This window comes from Lactuca serriola, chromosome 6, assembly GCF_051521515.1.
Source record: "Lactuca serriola cultivar US96UC23 chromosome 6, Lser_US96UC23_V15, whole genome shotgun sequence".
Lineage (NCBI taxonomy): Eukaryota > Viridiplantae > Streptophyta > Magnoliopsida > Asterales > Asteraceae > Lactuca > Lactuca serriola.
The window spans coordinates 82,049,505-82,071,163 of NC_136413.1; the positions used below are offsets into that span (position 1 = coordinate 82,049,505).

Consider the following 21,659-nt stretch of genomic DNA (forward strand, 5'->3'; position numbering starts at 1 on the left):
TCCTAAATAACAAATATGTGGTGCACCCACCACTACAATTCACGTACAAAAGGAGAAAACAGAACAAGATGTTCAAAGGGCAGGGGACCACTACCAATCACAATGATCCTGCTGAGGTGGAGGAAGAGCAGGGGTATATTGGGAATTAACAGCCAAAGTGGGCAGTGCGGTTATAAGAAGTGGGGGGCAGAGCATTTTAGGCAGGCAAAATATTTTTAGAAGATTCATCTTCTTTTAGGAGACCATAGCATCTCGAATCGCTATATCTATCCTGTTCTTCATTTGTTTCCAATTGTTCTTATTTGTCCCTGTTGTTTCTTTGAACATTGTGTAATAGAAAGTTGATTCCGTTGTCATTACTGTGTTCTATTTATCAAGTCAGTAAGTTCATAGCAAATTGGTATCAGAGCCTTTCCCTGGGGTCATGGCTGGAGGAAAAGAGACGGGAGGAGCTCCACTCAAACGGGTGGAATCATTGGAAAAAGAGTTGGGGCACCTGAATGATCGAATGGAGACACAAGGGCATCAGATCCAACATCAGGCGGACTCCCTGGCGTCGATGCAGATTAAGATGGACTAGAAGTTTGAAGAGATTTTGAGTGCGATCATCAAAGGAAAGAAAACGGGAGAAGATTCGATTGTGGATGAGCCCGTTTTCTCCATGTTGGAGACGCCGAAGGATGATAGCGGGGGTTCAGGACAGGGCATGCAGCATGGGAGGATCTGGTGGACATGGGGACGGAGGCGGCCGAACTTCAGGAGGCGAGTACGGTGGGGTGACGAATTGGCGATTTCGGAAATTGGATATGCCATTGTTTGACGGCGAAAACCCGGATGGGTGGATTTTACGAGCAGAACGTTACTTCAACTTTTACAAACTTTCTGAAGCCGATAAGCTGGAAGCGGCGGTGGTAGCCCTTGAGGGCGACACTCTATTGTGGTTCCAATGGGAGCACAAACGACGTCCGGTGACCAGATGGCAAGAGATGAAGTCCCTTCTCTTACGTCAATTCCGTCCAACAAATGCAGGTACGTTGCACCAACAATGGTTAGCCCTAATACAAACCGGGTCGGTTTTAGAATATCAACGATCCTTTATCAAGTTACTTGCCCCGCTAAACAACATACCCGATGATATTACTCAGGGCCAATTCATCAATGGGCTACAGGAGGGCATTAGGTCGGAAGTCCAGCTCTTGAGCCCAATCACAGTGGACCACGCCATGGCCTTGGCCATTAAGGTTGAGCGTAAGCTCCAATCCCAGCAAAATCGGAAATCCGCTCCCACCACTAATCATCGGAACAATTCTCCGGGAACCCTAACCGGCACGCCTTTAATCACTCCGATTAAGACAACTTTCTTTTCTTCTCGCTCTTCACCAACATCTTCCCACCTTGCAACCACTAAGCCAAAGACTACCAGCAAGTTGGGTGGAGAGATGAGGAGGTTAACTGACAAGGAGTTGCAGCAAAAACGAGCCAAAGGGCTCTGCTTTCGATGTGATGAAAAATGGGGAGTGGGGCATAGATGCAAAAAGAAAGAACTCTGTGTGCTATTAATTCAAGAAGAGGATTTGGAGGAAGGGGATAGACCAGACGAAACTGATGATGAACCTGTTCTAATCACTCCGGAATCACCAGTGCTATCTGGAATATGCTTGCACTCAGTGACTGGTAACACCAATCCAAAAACTCTCAAACTCAAAGGAATGATTAATGATAGAGAGGTGGTGGTGCTCATTGACCTTGGTGCCACCCACAGCTTCCTTTCCCTGGCAACTGTAGAGCAACTCCACATACCTGTTAGCCCAACTCCGGGGTTCGAGGTGTCACTGGGCACTGGGGAATCGGTAATGGGACACGGAAATTGCAAAGGAGTGATACTACACATTCAGGGGCTGGCCATTCGAGAGGATTTCTTACCTCTTGCATTGGGAAATTCGGATGTTATTCTTGGTATTCAGTGGCTGGAAAAAGTTAGGGGCAGTGACAACAAATTGGAAGACCCAAGTTATGAAATTCCAAGTAGGTGGGCAAGGAGTGATTCTCAAGGGAGATCCCTCCCTGGAAAGAGCCAAGGTGTCCTTAAAAACCATGATTAGAGCTATTGGGTCAATGGGAGGAGGCTATTTGGTTCAGTTCAACCAATTGGAAGGACAATCACCAGCTAAACAGGCAAAGGATTGCCCCATTTTCTTGATGCCAGTACTACAAGAATTTGCCCAGGTTTTTTCTTGGTCGGGGTGACTTCCCCCGTTAAGAAATTATCAACATGCTATCAACCTTAAGGAAGGGACATAACCTATCTCTGTTCGTCCTTATAGATATTCACATGCACAAAAAGCTGAAATCGGAAAACTGCTTCAGGATATGCTCGCTTCCGGTATCATCCAGCCATCCCGTAGTCCGTTTGCCAGTCCGGTGTTGTTGGTGAAGAAGAAGGATAACTCTTGGAGGTTTTGTGTGGATTACCGAGCCCTTAACAAGGTCACGGTTATGGACAAGTTCCCAATACCGGTGATAGACGAGTTGTTAGACAAATTACATGGATCACAAGTTTTTTCCAAGCTAGACCTGAAGTCAGGTTATCATCAAATCCGCATGAAAGCAGAAGATACCCCAAAAACAGCCTTCAGAACACACAAAGGACACTATGAGTTTAGGGTCATGCCCTTCGGCCTTACCAACGCCCCGCCACCTTCCAGTCAGTCATGAATGAAATTTTACGACCCTATCTTCGGAAATTTGTGTTGGTCTTCTTTGATGACATCTTAATTTATAGTCGTGATGAAGGTCAACACCTTTCCCCTTTGAGGATGGTATTGAAAACATTACAACAACAAGAGTTTTATGCGAATCCAGATAAATGCGAATGGGGCAGAAAAGAAATAGCATATCTGGGCCACATCATCTAAATGCATGGAGTGGCTGTAGACCCGGAGAAGATCAAGGCGATAAAAGATTGGCCAATCCCAAAAACTCTACGGGAACTCAGGGGTTTTTTGGGCCTCACCGGATATTACCGGAAGTTTATCGTGGGTTATGCTAGCATGGTGGCGCCAATGACGGATCAGTTACGCAAGGATTGCTTTGATTGGTCACCACCAGCCACAAAGGCTTTTAACAACCTCAAGTCAGCCCTCCTCCAAGCACCGGTCCTCGCCATGCCAGATTTCTCCAAACTCTTCATCATTGAAACAGATGCGTCCGGAAAAGGTTTAGGGGCAGTTTTGTTACAAGATCGACATCCAATTTCCTTTTACAACCAAGTTCTTGGGGTTAAAAATCGATTGAAATCAATTTATGAAAAGGAGCTGATGGCCATTGTCTTGACTGTCAAAAGGTGGAGGCACTACTTAATGGGTCGACACTTTTTGATCCGAACAGACCAACGCAGTCTCAAGTACTTGATGGAACAACGAGAGGTAGGCCCGGAATACCAAAAGTGGATGTATAAACTTTTGGGGTTTGACTTTGAGATTTAGTACAAACCAGGAGTTGCCAATTGAGTCGCCGATGCTCTATCACGAGAATGTACAAATTCAAAGATGGAAATGTGCAATCTTATCTCTAGTTGGACTTTCCCTGTTGATGAATTAAATCAAGAAATAGCGGAAGATTCGTTCATTCAACAAGTTAAAAAAAGACATAACGGATGAAGGGAAACATCATGTGGGTTATACCGTGGACAAGGGAAGGCTGTTGTATAAGGGTAGGTTGGTCATACCCCAAAAATCTGAGATGATTCCTAAGTTGTTAAATGAATTCCATGACTCCGTAGTAGGCGGACATGCAGGAGAACTTCAGACGTATCAGAGGCTAGTAGCTGAATGGTATTGGGTGGGAATGAAAAAGAGTGTCCAGAAGCATATCCAGACATGTGCCGTGTGCCAAACACAAAAAGCTTTAACAACCCATCCGACAGGTCTCCTACAACCGTTGCCCATTCCAACCCAAGTTTGGGACGAGTTGTCCATGGATTTTATAGAAGGCCTTCCTAATTCGCACGGTTACAATGCCATTTTGGTGGTGGTGGATCGCCTCACCAAATACACTCACTTTATAGCAATCAAGCATCCCTTTACCGCCACCTCCATAGCATCAATATTCATTAAAGAAGTCGTTCGCCTGCACGGGTTCCCATCTTCCATTGTCTCGGACCGGGACAAGGTCTTTATGAGCTTATTTTGGCGAGAGTTGTTTAGACTTCAAGGAACGAAGCTGCTGCGGAGCACGGCCTACCACCCACAAACAGATGGACAAACAGTTGAAACAGAGATTGTCAACAAGTCCGTCGAGTTGTACTTACGGTGTTTCATTCAGGGAAAACTGCGTTCATGGTCACAGTGGTTGCCTTGGGCAGAATTCTGGCATAACACCTCTTACCACACCACCAGCAAAACCACTCCCTTTAAGGCTTTATATGGTCGTGACCCACCGTGAATAATTCGGGCACAGACAGGGCAAACAGGGGTAGCAGCCGTGGAAGATCAACTCATGGAGAGAGATGCCATCTTGGATGAGCTTAAAGGCCATTTATTGCAAGCTCAACAACGGATGAAGACTCAAGCTGATAAACATTGGAGAGAGGTGTCTTATGCGGAAGGGGACTGGGTTTACGTACAATTGCAACCTTATAGACAAAGATCTGTAACCAACCACCCCTTTCAGAAGCTGGTGGCTAGATTTTATGGACCGTTTTTGATCCTTAAGAAAATTGGGGCTGTCGCATACCACCTACAATTACCGGACACAGCTAGAATACATCCAGTTTTTCATGTCTCACAACTAAAGAAGGCCATCGGCAACCAGCCCGCTCACCCGGAACTGCCAATCGACTTAACAGACGACTTGAGGCTCAAGTGGGAACCAGAAAAACTGATGGGAGTTCGATCCATGAGAGAAGAGATGGGTCAAAGAATAGAGGTTTTAATCAAATGGAAGAGATGGGTGCTAGAATTTGACGCCACCTGGGAGGATTTCCAAACTGTTAATGGCACATTTCCCGACTTTGACCTTGAGGACAAGGTCCTTCTTTGGGGGCAGAGTAATGTGGTGCACCCACCACTACAATTCACGTACAAAAGGAGAAAACAGAACAAGATGCTCAAAGGGCAGGGGACCACTACCAATCACAATGATCCTGCTGAGGTGGAGGAAGAGCAGGGGTATATTGGGAATTAACAACCAAAGTGGGCAGTACGGTTATAAGAAATGGGGGGCAGAGCATTTTAGGCAGGCAGAATATTTTTAGAAGATTCATCTTCTTTTGGGAGACCATAGCATCTCGAATCGCTATATCTATCCTGTTCTTCATTTGTTTCCAATTGTTCTTATTTGTCCCTGTTGTTTCTTTGAACATTGCGTAATAGAAAGTTGATTCCGTTGTCATTACTGTGTTCTATTTATCAAGTCAGTAAGTTCATAACAAAATACTTAAAAAATCACATGTATTGAAGAGAAATGACAAATAAGAATTTTACAATTAACATGAAACACGTTCATACAAACTTATTACAATCTTTATAATACAAAAAGCAAACACAAAAACCAATTTATATAAGTCTTGTCTGTAATATTCATTTAAAAAAAAGAACAAAAATTCACAAAAATAAATAATAACATTTAGGAAACAAAACGATTCTGAATCTATAAACCGAAGAATCAATCCATCCATCAATCCCCAGCTTCACATTCACAAACTACTAAGCCCCAATCTAAAAACATTTCACACCAACATTCATTCATTCAAAGGGCACCATTTTTTTTATTATTATTTCAAGAATCCAAAGCTTAACTAGAAGCCGCCTTTTTTGGAGCTGCTGGGTTGAAGACTTTCTGTTCAGCACATGTGAGGACATCGTGGGCCCCAGCTTCCTCTCTCCCAACACCCATTAAATCAAGGTAATACAAGTAATGTGTAACAATGGTGTTCATGTCATCAATGTCACCTTTTCCACATACACGTTCACCATAAAGGATGTTCATGGTGAGCCCAAATCCAGGTGTCCTGTGGGACAAAGTGTCGTTCTTGGTGGGCTTCCAGTTCCCAACCATGGCATCATGGGCTGATGGTTGACCTTTCTTTAATGGAGTCAACCATTGAAACATTGCAGCTTGGAAAGCTAAAGTTGCATTTTGTTCGATGTATTCAGGGTGGTGGAGAAGGTCCACATGTAGGCAGTCACCAATGTATCCGTAGTTGTAGTTCCTGACAAAGGGTAAAATGGTCATTTACTGTTGATTCAGACAGTTCGTTAGTCCAAGAAAGAAACAGTCTTTGTTCATAGAGTATTTGCTCCAAAGATGGGAAAAAAAAGAAACAACTCTTGAAATTGGCTTAACGAGGACAGGACTTGTTGAGAAAGGGTAAAATGGTCATTTAGTGTTGGTTCAGACGGTTCATTAGTACAAAAAGAAATAGTTTTTGCATTGTTTATCCATTCAGCACTAAAAAAAGAGAAAGAGGCCTTAATTGTCTTAATGGGGGCAGGAATTGGTGAGAAGGGTAAAATGGTCATTACTGGTGATTCAGACGGTTCATTAGTACAAAAAAGAAACAGTCTTTGCATTGTTTATCCATTCAGCACTCAAAAAAAAGAGAAAGAGGCCTTAATTGTCTTAACGGGGACAGGAATTGTTGAGAAGGGTAAAATGGTCATTTAATAATCTTATTAAGAAAGAAGGAAGATTAAGATACCAATAGATGGGGAGAGCACCACGACCATAATAGTCGGCTCCAGGGGCACAAGGGTAAGTGTATTTGTAGCTCTCATCACAATAATCTTGATTAGGGCTCATTTCTCTATTGTAGCATAATCCCCATGCTGTGGGCCCACCCGTTGCCACTCCATATCCACCTACAATAAATAATCTTGTCATGATTGCAAACTTCAAGTAATCATATCACATTTCATGATTCAAACAATGCATAACAAGATTCCTCATCAATCAAGATTCAAGAAAGAAAGGTCAAAGTATAAACTTACATGAAGTTTGACTTCCAATATGAGCAAGAAAAGCAGCAATCTCCTTCATCTGAGTTGTCTTATTACCAGTGGTACCAAATCCAAGAGGCTGATAAATAGCTGAAGCAATAATAAAAGACTTGAAATCCCAAAAACCTGCAGCTTGTGCCACAGGGCTATTCCTCTTTGAGAAAACATTCTCAAATTGATAATAATCAAAATATTGAGATATTGTCAGATTACAACAATATTCAGACCACCCTTTACATTCCCAACCCTGATCACATACTTTCTTTCCCTTTATCTTCTTCACTGTTACAGGTGAAGTATCAGCATCCACAATTGATGCTATCACAAACAGTAAACATAACACTAAAAGACAAATATTCTTTGTCCCCATTCTTCTTTTCTGCAATAAAGATAGCAAAAACAGAAAACCCGTTAAGAAATTGAGCTCCTTTCGTTGAAAAGATTTGAAAGGGGATAAAACTAAGAGATACCCAGATGCTTTTTTGTTTACCTGATGATAAATTAAGATACTTTTCTTGTTAAGTGAGTGTTTTTTGTAGAAAAGAATAAGAGAGATTAATGTGATGTGGGTGGAAATTTTTTTGAGAAAAAAATAGGTTAGTATTTCTTCTTTATTGGGATTTTAGTGAAAATGAATAGAAAAAACAAGGATATAAGATGAATCATAATCTCAAATGAGCTGAAGAGCAATAAAACAATATATCCAGTAATAAGTCGAGATACTTTTTTTTTGTTTATTTGGGCATTTGGTGATATTTTCTTGGGAAAAGCATGAATCATAAGACGTAAAAACTTATACCGAATAACGGATTTTGTTTCCTTCTATGGTTTAAATGGAGATTTTGAGAAATACAGGATTTAAGATAAATCTCAATCTGAAATGAGCAAAAGATAGGTAAATTAATGAACCCGATAATAGATCAGTTCCTTTTCTATTTGGGCATTTTGTGAAAATATCTTTGAGGAAACATGAATCAGAAAGATCTAGATGCTATAAAGAACAGATGACAACCAAAACAATGTACACAGTAACGAAACATTTCTTCTTTGTAAGATTGTAATGAAGATTATGATAAAAACACGGGATTTAAAACGAATCACAATCTCAACTGAGCAGAAGATAAATAAACCAGAATACCCAAATTATAAATCAACTTACTTTCCATGATTATTTGGGCATTTGGCAAAAACAAAATACCTAATGATAAATCGAGTTCCTTTACTTGATTATCGGTGAAAATTTCTTGAAAACATGAAATTGAAAGACCCATATGCTAAATTTAACAATTTACAACTAAAACAATATACCCATTAACGAATTTTGTTTCCTTTCAGGGGTTTTAAAAATACGAACTGAAAACAAAAGAGATCTGTGCGATTTCATGATAGTAGAATGTGCAACTTACTGAGAGTGGAGACTTCTCCCCACAGGATCTGAATTGTTTAATTGATTGAAATGCAATTGCTTTTTGTATGCAAAAAATCTTGCTTGTAGTTTTCCTTTGCCTCGAATTCAATGAAGGTGGAATGTTGTGTGTGTTAGATCAAGTATTTCTGTCAATGGAAGAATGGGTAGGGTGAGGAAATGAACGGTGGAGATTGACAGATGGGGTTCGGTTAGGGTGTATGAATCATGAAAGATGCTCGGTGTTTAATGTGGAACAGGCTGGATTTGGAATCAAGTAAACGTATGTGAAGCTTTGAAGACGACTCACCAACTGGAAATGAACTCGCCACCGACAACTCACCGCTCCACTTCTGTTATGTGACTCGGTGACTCGGTGAGTACTTGGATTTGCACTCGACTCGACTGTCGGTTTGTTTTTTCTTTTTTTAGTAACAGTGTCTTGTATTATAACTTTTTGACAAACATAAATGGCCCATGTGGTTCCGTAATCATACAACTTGAGTTCAACTCTATTTTATACTACTTGTTTTTTACCTTATTTTTTTAAGGATCTCTCTTACACACCATTAGAAATCCATTGTTAAGTTTTTATAAAAATATACAACTTTATCATGTTTTGTCTTTTTGTTAAATATGTAATTTTGTTTTTTTAATTATTTTATATTATTATTTTCTAAAAACCACCACCCCTTCTCTCCTGCCCATTTCCCGGTCAAGACGTTTTTTAATATCCAAGAAATGATCCACATCCACCCATTATCAATTGCAATTGTGATGAGATTTAGAACCGGATCGGTTTGGAACCGGAACCGGTTTTTCTATATTATAAGAATCAGGAACCGGACTGCCGGTTCTAGTGTCGGTTCCAGTTTCAGTCTCGATTTTTCGGTTATTTTTTAAATTAGAACCGGTTGAAATGTTGTAGATGATATGTTACCTTTTGGAGCCTGTAAATGATTCAATATTTAACCAAATTATGACTTTTTACATTCTAAATTGAGGTACAAACACTAAATTACATGATGAAAAAAGAATCAAGTAATTTCGTCTTCATATGAATGAGTTATGCGCATTTTAAAAGCAGGACAAATTCTAAAAAAAAAATGCTGAAACAGAAAATACACAATATTGATATGCTGTTTTCCAGGATCTATAGTTGATTCAATATCTAACCAAAATATGTGTTTGTATAGTCTAAAATGAAGTACAAACACCAAATTACATGCTAAAAAAAATTAAGTATTTCCGACGTCATATGAATGAGTTATGCACATTTAAAAAAACAGGACAAATTCGAAAAAACAAAAAAAAAAAAATAATGAAATAAAAAAACGTAGCATCGATATTCTTTCTTTCGGGGAATGTGTCTAATTTAGTATCTAACCAAAGTATATGTTTGTACAATTAAAAATGAATTACAAACTCCAAATTATATGTTGAAAAAAAATCAAGTAATTCCGACTTCATGTCAGTGAGTTATACGCATTTTAAAAAAACGAGAAAAATGTCAAATCGGTTCCTGTTTTTAGAATCGGGACATGTTTTCATAAAAAGGGAGAACCGGTAATGGACTTTATTACCAATTTCGGTCCGATTCCGATTATGACGGTTCTAATGCTCATCCTTAACCTTTATACTCAACTCCTTTATGTTTGGTATTATGGTATTAGGGCTTGATGTAGTGATAATTCAAGGATCCCCATTTTTTGGTCTAAGAGAAAGTGAAGGCAAAAAAAAAAGTTTATCTGAATCTACCATTTGCTTAAATAATTGGAAAATGTAATTTAGCATAATAAACTTATGTGTATGGCTCGATTTGGTCATTATAATGTATATATTTCTTCCTTGTGTATTAAGTTTCTTTCGTTAGTTTTTAACAGATCACCCATTAATCAATTATTCTAAATTACACGAATGATACCTATGGTTTCAAAAACTATTCGTGTTTGGTCAAGTGCCTCGTCTCGATGATGAGTTTCATGGTTTCAATTTGCACTCGATTGTCGGTTTGTTTTTTTGACAAAACTGCAAAAATGATCATTATGGTTTGTAATTTAATCGAGTCCAAATCTTTCGAAAGTTGTGAAAAATATCATTTTTAACATGTTTCTTTATGAATTTGATTCATATCAAAATTGAAAAGCCTATTTTACCCTTAAGATTTAACTATAAATTTTCTTTAATATTAATTAACATTTGGAAAAATGTCACTATAACACAATAAACTTCTATTATTTTCCCGATTTGGTCACTAAAAACTTTTTTTTTTGCACGATAGATCCTTGAAGCGTCATTTTAACTGATAAACAGGAGAATCTTGTAAATTATTTTTGGTTTCACCCGTTGCATTTGGTCTAGATGGTTTTTCTTATTTTTTCAAAATTAAAAAATCAACATGTAGTCCAGGTGGCTTTTTTCAACTTTTCAAAAATAAAAAATCAAATCCTTAATATGCGTTTTTTCCCTAAATCAAAGATAATCGCGCTCATCCCTACCCCGAGTCCTTCCGAATCGATTGCAGGGTCGAATATCCAATAAATTGGCTCTCCTATACATCTTATTCCTCGTCTTTCACCTTCTCATTCGGCTTCGCTCTCACCTTCGGCTTCTCCGACTTTTCTCTGGAGCTTTTCATCGAAGATACTAGATCGGGAACCGTAGAAGCTTCCTCACCGTCTTCCTTCTTTTTATCTATCTTGTTTTGTATCTTCGGAGAAACCAGTGCATCATCCTTAGCAACAGATGACAACCTTCACTTTGCCCTTGGTATTTTCAGACGGCGAGGGTGTTCTTCTCACGTGGACCTCCAAGATTGATTTTTTGTTGTTCTTCTTCATGTAGACCGCTAATTTCATCTTGTTCTTCTTCAATGTTTTTTTATTCTGATTTGGATGTTCGATTTAGGTTCTTTGATTTTGCTTTTGGTGTTTGATTTTAAGAGTATAAGTGTATAAGTATTCAAGGAAGAATGTACATCTGCTGTAATTTCCTGATGTTCTCTATTTTCTGTTTTTTTATATATTCAAATCATCTGATGTTCTTGTTTTTCTGGATATTTTTTGGGATTTGGTGTTCATTTTTGTGTGTTCGTTAGAGGAAGATGAATGGTGGTGGTGTTGGGAGGTGGAGATAAGGTGGACGGCAGACGATTATGGTAGTGGTGGTGGTGGGAGGTAGGAAGTGGAAGGTGTGGGAGTTGGTTTACAGGAAAATGAATTAAGGGTTAGAGGAAGATAAATGTTTGATTGTTATACACATGAACTGGTCCAAATGAGGGGTTCATTTATTTCAGTCGTAGTTGTAGACGGTGATGGTGTTGGTGTTGGTGTTGGTGTTGGTGGTGGATGGTGGATGTGGACGGTGATGGTGTTAGCGGTGGTGAGAGGTGCTTCCCAAAAAATAAACACAAAGTTGACATGGTTAATAGATGTAGCAACCAAAAAATAAAAATAAACACAAAGTTGACATGGTTAATAGATGTAGCAACCAAAAAATAAAGAGAAACTGATTATTAGTTACACCTACCCATTATTACCGGGAAACTGTCAAAAACGATTTTAATGGTCTATTATGGGAAAAAAAAAAATTAAGATTAGTGACCAAATCAGACAAATGACTAAAGTTTAATGTGTTACAAAGACATTTTCCCTAAATATTTATTCATTCTAAAATAAAAAAGGCCTATATCTATCTATCTCTCTCTCTCTATCTATCTATTTTAACGCCTATTTCCCGAGTTGGAGAGAAAAAAAGAAAAAGAAAAATACAAGAAAATTGTATCTTGTGTTCCCAAGTTGGAGAAAAGTGAAAAAGAAAATTTAACATTTTGTTTATTTATCTCCAAATCCTTCCAATTTGGAAGGAAAGTTAGAAAGGAAAGTTTTCCTTCAATTTATTTTCACTTCTTTCTTTTAATGAAACTCAAGAACACCAAATTCTTTTACTTTCTTCTCACTTTCATCTGTTTCTCTTCTATTCAATTGTTAAGTTGAACTCAAGAACAATGTGAATTCATATCATCGTGTTCTTCCTTTGTAACTCAAACTACCACCACTAGCACCAATTTCTCAACCAACAGTACTGGTATTGGCTCCACCAACTTACACCAGCATCGACTCCACCAATAATAACACCAACACCACCTCTAGTTACTCTTCCACCAGTCCTAACTCAAACCACAATCGCTCTTCCTTCGATTTGTCTTCTTTTGTTTCCTCTTACACCAACGTATCCACCACTCTTGACCACCCCACATCTACCCTCACTTCCAACCGATAGCCACCACCAGTGTCTTCCCCCTCGTCGACGACCACTACACCATCTATCCGATTGTTTGATTTTTGCTACCTCTTTCCACTGACCTTCACCTCCATATAATGGTTCGATTCCCATGAAAGTGATCTTAACTATATTTTAACTAGTGTTTGATTCATTACAAAACAATAATACATTTACCCTAATTTTTTTCTTAAATCAAACTAGGTTTTGGTGTATTTGTATTTAATTTTTCTTCAATTAGTTAATTCCTTATTTTTTTTTTCTAAATATTCAATTTCTTTCTTGATACTAGTGCTTTTATTATTCTTGATTAATTTCTCATTGATTATTGCTAGATTCGAGATAGGAAGATTTATATATATATATATATATATATATATATATATATATATATATATATATATATATATATATATATATATATGTTGGATTAAAGTGTCTAAACTCGTAACTAAATTGGTTTTTTGGGTTGCCCTCATAACTAGTAACCGGATAGAATCACATTTAGAGATAGAGAGAGGCTGATTTATTGATTTATTATATGATTAATAAATTGTAATAAATGATTTGTTAACATATTATATGATTAATGTATTAATTTGAAATATTAATAATTAATTAAGATTTAATCATAGTTAATATAGATTTAATTATGGATTAATTAGATTTAATTAAATGTGCAATGATTAAGCTATAATTGTTTAAAAGTTAAACAAAGAAAGACTCCCAAAACCTTCCACAAGGTGGACGGTTTTGGAGGAGCCCAATTCGGGTTTCCGGAAGCCTCTTAAAGATAAGGATATTGGATAATATCTTGAATTTGAAATATTACTATTTTATTCAAGATTAGGGTTTCCAAGGTTTTCCGATCAGCAATAAATAGGACCCCTTGGTTGTCTCATTTTTTTTCCACTCCTACTCCAAAGAGAATAGCTGAATTTTGCATCCCCTCTCTTCTCTCCTCCTGTCTTCCTATTGCCAGGGTTTGGGTACAAACCATTAGACGCACTAAACTTTCGGTGTTAGCTTTTTGAAGAACCAAAGGAAATGATCAAAGATTTATTTCTTATAATAAATCTAAGGTATGTAAACCATACTCTTGTTATTTTCAAAATTACTAGGGTTTCTCTAGGGTTCTTGATGTTCATTGTATGTTGCTATCAATTAGAGAAAACATTCTCTTTCTAAAAAACATTAGAGAAAATATAGATCATTTATAGGTTGTATGTGTACTTAAGTGTTAAGATTTTCTGCTACACGTGTTTTGCTATAACCTATAAAACCCATCAGTGGTACCATAGCCATTGTTTTCTATTGATTGTGCATGAGTTGAATTAATCAAGATTAGGTTGTATCGAAAATAAACCCTATCCTCTTTCAATTTTCGACTTTTGCTAGGGTTTCTTGAAACCCTAGCCTCCATGCATTATTTTCGAAAATCCCTTAGGGTTTCCTATGGTTTCTAGTTTCCTTATCTTGTTATTTTCATTGCCTTAAAATTTGAACAATTGAAACTTGGTAACCCTAACCCTAATTTCAAAATTTAGAAGGATATGATTAAATTTAAATTATTTAATTAATGATTAGTTATTATTTAATTCCTAAATGATTTAATTAATTTAATTAATTGTTTAATTAAATGATAAATATTAAATCAAATTGGTTTAAATTGATTAATTAATTATTTGATCAATTTAGATAATTAACATTTAAACCTTGTATTTTAAAATGTTTTAAAATACACCCTTATATATATATATATATATATATATATATATATATATATATATATATATATATATATATATATATAATGATTAATTACTATATGTATAAGAAAAAATTAGTCGAGTCAATAGTAGGCCTTATTCACAAAGTCATGCTATAAGGAGGGTATAAAGAAACAACCAATAAAATGATCGTTGAATGGGTGTCAGTTTTACTCATCGCTCCCTCGTGTGGTGGATAGTCGTTAGTCAAACGGATTTGATAGGACATAATCTCATTAAAAGTATAATGATATAAAGTACTAGAACTTTCTTAAAAAATCTCACTCTAGTTAATTTAGGAAAAATGTGAAATGTATTCTAATCCATGAAAATGCACATCATTCTTTATAAGTCGTTAGTGGAGTGTGCGTGGTTAACCGACACACTAATTTGTGACTATAAAGTTGACATGATGGTACAAATCGTAACTTATCATCATTGATAGAGCATGTGTGGTTTACCGACACAATAATTTGAGATGATAAATGGCATCGAGGTTGTCAAGAGGTTTTTCATGGTTATTCATATCTTATTTGTGATCATCGGTATCTCGGTCACAAATTGAAGAGCATAATTCGAGATTAAACATGTCATTGATATGATTCAATGAATCTCAAATGATCTATAAAATTCAACAGATTGAAATTGGTGAATTGTTTTACTTACCTTAATAAATACGTAATTAGATTACGACATCCATGTTCTTAATTTCAAATTGTATTTTGAATCCAAGCCTTGAATATTAAATTGGGTTAAAATATTAAGGATTTTTATATCAACTAACTAAAACTATCTCTCTTATTATATATGTCTGGAAACGGTGATGCTCCTACTCAATCCTCCACCCAAAACTCAAGCTTCACTCTCTTGTCGATTCTGTCAAAAGAGAAGCTTACTGGTCCAAACTATATGGACCGAATGCAAAATATGAAGACGACTCCTCGATATGAGAACAAAGAGTATGTTCTTGAGAAACCTCTTGTTGAAATGATGAATCCATTGCTACTCTTGATGAAATTGTTGCTTTCAAAAAGCATTCTAATGACACCATAATGGTTGCTTGCATCATGGTTGCTACCATAACGCCCGAACTCCAAAAGTTCTATGAGGAATATTGGTCATATGAGATGTACCTTGATCTTGCTGAAAAGATTCACAATAAGGAAAGGCAAGAGCACTATGAAGTGGTCAAGCATAAGGAATGAGACTCTGTTTGCGCTTACGTGCAAAGAATGCAGATATATGTGGAACAGTTGGAAGATCTCAATGTTTCGTTTCACAAGGAGTTTTCCATTGACATGGTCCTTAACTCTTTAACTCCCAGTTATGATCAATTCATATCGACTATCATTTGAACAACAGGAGACGACATTGACCCAACTCCACAACTTATTGAAAACTATTGAATCAGGGATGAAGAAAAATTCTATCCCTTCTACGACAAGTGCTTATGTCCTGACCATTGGTCAAACCAGAGGAAGAAGAAGAAGTCTTCCTCCCAATCGAACTGGAAGGGCAAAGCCCATTTTGGAGCATCTGCAAGTCGGTCAAAGGCAAATCCCAACTTTGACGTTCAATGTGTTACTGATCTAAAGGAGGTCACTTGCTTTCATTATAGTGAGAAAGGGCATTAGAGAAGAAGTTGCCCAAAGTACATTCAAGAGTTAAAAGGGGGGAAGATCAAGCCATCTGGCTCCTCATCAGGTACATACACTATTCATATCAATAACACACAAAGTTCTTATTCATTGGGTCCTTGATACGGGATGTGGTTTTCACATTTGATCTAATCTACAGGGTCTAAGAGAAAGTGAGGAAGTGGAGCACGGGATGCTAAACCTGATCATGGGGAAAATGATTTCATCACCTGTTACCAAGATTGGGACGTATGGGATTGTGCTTGATAGTGGTGTTAGGGGTGATTTGATTAATTATTGTTATTTGTCAAAAATGACAAGAAACAATATTTCATTTCGTAAATTGTTTAGACAAGGTTTTCGATATTCATTTGATAATGATGATGGTTTAATTTTGGTTTATAGAAATGGTTTTTATATTCAAAGCTTTACCTTGTAATGGTGTGTATGAAACCGTGACATGTGTTGAGAAATTAGGCAATAGTGTATTTCATATTGATTCGTCTAATGGTGTAGACAAAGCATGCTTGTGGCATTGTCGTCTTCGGCACATTAACAAGAAACACATTGACCGACTCCAAAAAGATGGAGGGTTGGAATCGTTTGACTTAAGGTCAAATGATGACTGTGAGTCCTGTCTTTTGGGCAAGATGACAAAATCACCTTACTGGAACATGTGAAAGGGGTAAAGGATTGTTGTACCATATCCATACAGAAGTGTGTTGCCCTTCAAATCTGGTACACGAGATGCCAATCGATACTACATGACATTTATGAATGATTATAGCAGATATGTGTATATTTACTTAATCAAACATAAATTAGAAACTTTTGAAAAGTTCAAAGAGTTTAATCATGAGGTCGAGAATCAATTGGATAGGAAGATAAAGATGCTTTGATCTAGAAGAAGCGGAGAGTATCTTAGTATCGAGTTCTATGACTATCTCAAGGAATGTGGAAGTGTTTCGCAATTGACTCCTCCCATAACACCATAACTTAATGGTGTGGCTGAGAGGCGTAATCAAACCCTACTTGATATGGTCATTCCATGATGAGTCGATATTCTCTTCCAATATATTTTTAGGGGTATGCTTTAGAAACAACTGCTCATATCCTAAATCTTGTTCCCACTAAGAAGGTTGCCAAAACACCTCATGAGATATGGATGAGGAAAGTACCTTCGATCATACATATCAAATTCTAAGGTTGTGAAGATCTTGTAAGATGGGAATATCATGACAAACTTAAGCCCATAGCCGAGAATTGTATTTTCATTGGCTACCCACAAAAGTCATTTGGATACTTGTTCTACAAGCCTGGTGAGAATGTGGTCTTTATAGCTCGAAGAGGAGTCTTTCATGTGTGTGTGCGTGATAGAGAGAAAGAGAGAGTTTACATTCAAAGAGGACAGTATGAGTGCTATTGATTTGGAAGAAATTCCAGAGTCATCCATTGATGGAACCCTATATGACACTAGCTCTCAACCAGAGTATAAGACTCCTATTGACCCTATTGATAATTCATTACCTCTTTGTCAGTCCAGTAGGGTTAGCATGTCACCTGAGTTCTATGGTTTCCATATTGCTATAGACGGGGACACGTTTATCAGTGATAGAACACTAGTGAATTTGGATAAGCCTGTTGACTAAAAGGAAATGATGACAAGCCTTGAGGCTGCAAAATGAAAAGAGGCTATGGATAGCGAGATCTAGTCCATGTGTGATAACCAAGTATGGAACTTGGTTGATTAAGAACCTAGTCGAAAGATAGTAGGTTGCAAATGAATCTTCAAGAAGAAGACTGACATGGATGAAAAAGCACACACTTTCAAAGCTAGGTTGGTTGCGAAGGGCTTTATTCAGACCCAAGGTATTGACTATGATGAGACCTTCTCACCAATAGCTAAGATAAAGTCTATCATGATAATTTTTTCCATAACAGCCTTTTATGATTATGAGGTATGGAAAATGGATGTTAAAACCGCTTTCCTAAATGGGAATTTATCTGAGGACATCTACATGAGTCAGATAGAAGGTTTTGTACACGCCAAATTTCTTGATAGAGTGTGTAAGCTTGAGAAATCCATTTATGGATTGAAACAAGCATCTCGTATCTAGAATATTTTATTCCACGAGAAAGTCAAAGAGTTTGGATTCTCTAGGAGTGAAGTCCAGTGTGTATGTCAAAGCGAGTGGGAGTATAGTAACTTTCCTACTGCTCTATGTTGATGACATACTCCTTATAGGAAACGACATTATAACCTAGCAAGAAGTAAAATCTTGGCTTGGGAAGTGTTTCACTGTGAAGGATCTAGGGTAAGCGGCCTATATTCTTGGGATAAGAATTTTGAGGGATAGAAAGAACCATCTTATTGGTCTTAGCCAAAGTACATACTTGGACAAAATATTGAAGCGTTTCAATATGGAGAACTCTAAGAAAGGGAATTTACCCATTCACTGCACTGTTAATTGAGTAAGAATCAAAGTCTCAGTACTGAGGAAGAAATAGATGACATAAGTCAAATCATATATGCTTCAGCAATAGGATCGATTAGGTATGATATGACATGTACTCTCCCTTATGTGGGTTATGCTTTGAGCATGGTTAGTCCCTGGAATATCTCATTGGACTGTTGTCAAGAATATTCTCAAGTATTTGCGAAGAAACAAAGACATGTTTCTAGTTCTTGGTGGAAATGATACGTTGATAGTGAGTGGTTATAGTGGCACCAGCTTTTAAACAGATCGTGTCAACTTTTGTTCTCAATCTAGCTGGGTATTCTTGTTGAATGATGGAGTGGTGATGTGGAAAAGTTCCAAGAAGTCAATGATAGCTAATTCTACTTGTGAATTAGAGTACATCGCAACGAGTGAGGCATCAAAGGAAGCGACTTGGTTGAAGAAATTCATTTGAGATCTCGGAGTAGTCTCGACCATTCAAGAGCTAATGGAAATGTTCTGCGATAATGAAGGCACAATTGCTTTTAGTAAATCATGAAATGATCATGGGAGATCTAAGAATATTGATAGAAAGTACAACTACATCAAACATAAGGATGAAGAAGGGCATCTACTGGTGAAACGCGTATCATCAAAAGATAATCTTGCAGATCCTTTGACGAAGGATCTGGTCAAGCACAACCAGCATGCTAGGAGCACTGGTTTGAGACATGATATTAGTTTTAGTAGTTAGTTGCGAGTTTTGAAACTTTGTAACAAAATAAATGTAATTAATTTTGGTGAATGAATAATAAAGAATTATTTATGATTATCGTACTGCCTTCTTTAATCGTTTATTCTTGTGTTTCATTTTGCATGTTTTACTTCATGGGTAATTTGATTATTTGAAATTCCATAGTCGCTCATACTTTTGTAAGTAAGTAGTGATTTAAGAGTATCATTAATCAATTGCTTATTATCTATAGAGATTAGACATTGCATAGGATTGCTGTAATATTAATGAATACTTTGAAAATATAGATTTTAAGTATGGGATAAATCCACACTTATAGATTACTTCATGGATTCAGTCACGAGTAATTCTAAGACGATAATATATTTTATTCATCAAACAGAGATACATAAGTTGTGATTTAGAAGTCGGTTGCGCATTGGTGTTGCGAAAACACATTAGTAACATGATATTATAAAACATAATACAATGTGTGATTTGGTGAACAAAGGTTATAGTTATGTAGTTCAAGTTTATTCATTCCTTTTGTCCTAACGGGAAAAACGATATCTGTGGGACCCTCAGTGATTTGGTGTTGGCATTATAGTGATGGGCCCAGCTGAGGCTAAATTGATGTGTTCAATTAATATTCTAATGATGTCATCACAAAATGGGGAATTAGGAAACATGATCTTGGACAATGAGATTGATTGGATTACATGCCTCATATCCATACAATATTGTGATGAACGAAGGAATATTTGATCACTTATCTTAGGGCCAACATTTGATTTGAATCAGAGTTTGGCAGTCGCTTTGTAACGACCGAAAAATACAACCAATTTTAAATTTTCAAAAACATATCGATTCCATTAAATCTTTACAAAAAGGTTTTCAATACAAAACATTTAACGTTTTCCCAGAATCACAATACTATGAAATCATGAGGAGCAGTACGATCACGCCTTCGCCTTGCCACAGCCTCCTGAAGAACCTGAAAAAAAAAACATGAAACCACAACTGTAAGCCCGAAAGCTTAGTGAGATATCCCCAAAATACCAACCACGAATACCATACACGCATAACATGCCATAACATATCCGATCACAGAACAACCATGCACTTCGGGTCTATTGTGTGACTGGTCCGCCGCACCGGCCTACAGCCCACCTGGTCCACCCTCCGAGTCTATCCACATACATCGAGTCTACAGTGTGATTGGTCTGCCCGCTCTCGGGCCTTCAATCCACCTGGTCCACTCTCTCTGAGTCTACAGTATGACTGGTCCGCCCGCACCGGGCCTTCAGTCTATCTGGTCCACTCTTCGAGCCTTCGGCACGTCTGGACCGCCCTTTCGGGGCCTACAGCCTATCTGGACCGCTCGCGGGGCCTTCGGGACAACCGGTCCGCCATGGGTATCTTGGCCTACAACACGCAGCAGGACCCGCCTCAACCCAACTCCAATCCAAACAACCATGTGCACATATACATACAATCATATAGCAATTCACAGTCAACAAGCAGATCAAACAGATCACATAGCATATCATCATCCTAACCAGGATACCGACCTAACAGGTCACTAGCATAGCATCTCCCTATCTCTCAGGGTACCAATCTCAACAAGTCTCTATATGCCATCCTAGCTCTCAGGATGCAAACATAACATAGCAACAACATAACAATAACTACCCGGATCTCAATCCGATAAGGGCCGACCTTGGTGCCTTAGACCCTGTTGATATAGTGAGGATAACTCACCTCGAAACTGCCAACTGAACAGATAACCCAAGCTGCTCCGATCACTGATACGATCCCCATCACTGGACAACCACCAATGCACTGAACTCAAAACAATAATCAACAATTACCAAAATGCCCCTGGAAACCACTGGTCAACCCTTGGTCAAAGACAAGGTCAAAGTCAACCCCTGACTGACTCTACTCGCCGAGTCAACCCGATGACTCGCTGAGTCCCCATACTCAGAATTCCCCTCAATCCGCGACCTAACTCGCCGAGTCACCCCGAGACTCGTCGAGTTCAACGACTCTGAGTCCACTCGCACACAACTCACCGAGTCATCCCTTGAATCACCGATTCTCGATTCGACCAGAAAACATATTGGGACTCTTCGACAAGACTCGCCGAGCCCAAGAATAGACTCGCCGAGTCTAAGGTTATCTTCAACCTACTCGCCGAGTTGTTCATACAACTCTCCGAGTTCCAGGCCATCTTCATCCAACTCGCCGAGTTGTTCTTCCAACTCGTCGAGTTCCAGCTCATCTTCAAGCAACTCGTCGAGTACACCCATGTGACTCGCCGAGTACCACCGGTCTGAATCCATTCAGAAGCATTCCAGGCCATGCAATTGATCCAAAACATAGATCTAGCCCCCTA

At 38.0% G+C, this 21,659-nt stretch overlaps 2 protein-coding genes across 2 annotated transcripts; one reads left to right on the forward strand and one right to left on the reverse strand.

Moving 5' to 3' along the window:
• The first annotated feature begins 224 nt into the window (after positions 1 to 224).
• On the forward strand, positions 225 to 5,391 carry LOC145059360 (uncharacterized). Its single transcript, XM_079007216.1, has 2 exons — positions 225 to 1,029; positions 1,146 to 5,391. Exons 1-2 carry the CDS (start codon positions 1,024 to 1,026, stop codon positions 2,100 to 2,102), a joined length of 963 nt encoding a protein of 320 aa, XP_078863342.1. The 5' UTR covers positions 225 to 1,023; the 3' UTR covers positions 2,103 to 5,391.
• Positions 5,392 to 5,464: 73 nt separating this feature from the next.
• LOC145059361 (chitinase-like protein 1) lies at positions 5,465 to 8,664 on the reverse strand. Its single transcript, XM_079007217.1, has 4 exons — positions 8,405 to 8,664; positions 6,990 to 7,377; positions 6,701 to 6,860; positions 5,465 to 6,211 (listed from the first exon to the last, which is right to left on the reverse strand). Exons 2-4 carry the CDS (start codon positions 7,366 to 7,368, stop codon positions 5,794 to 5,796), a joined length of 957 nt encoding a protein of 318 aa, XP_078863343.1. The 5' UTR covers positions 7,369 to 7,377; positions 8,405 to 8,664; the 3' UTR covers positions 5,465 to 5,793.
• Positions 8,665 to 21,659: the final 12,995 nt, after the last annotated feature.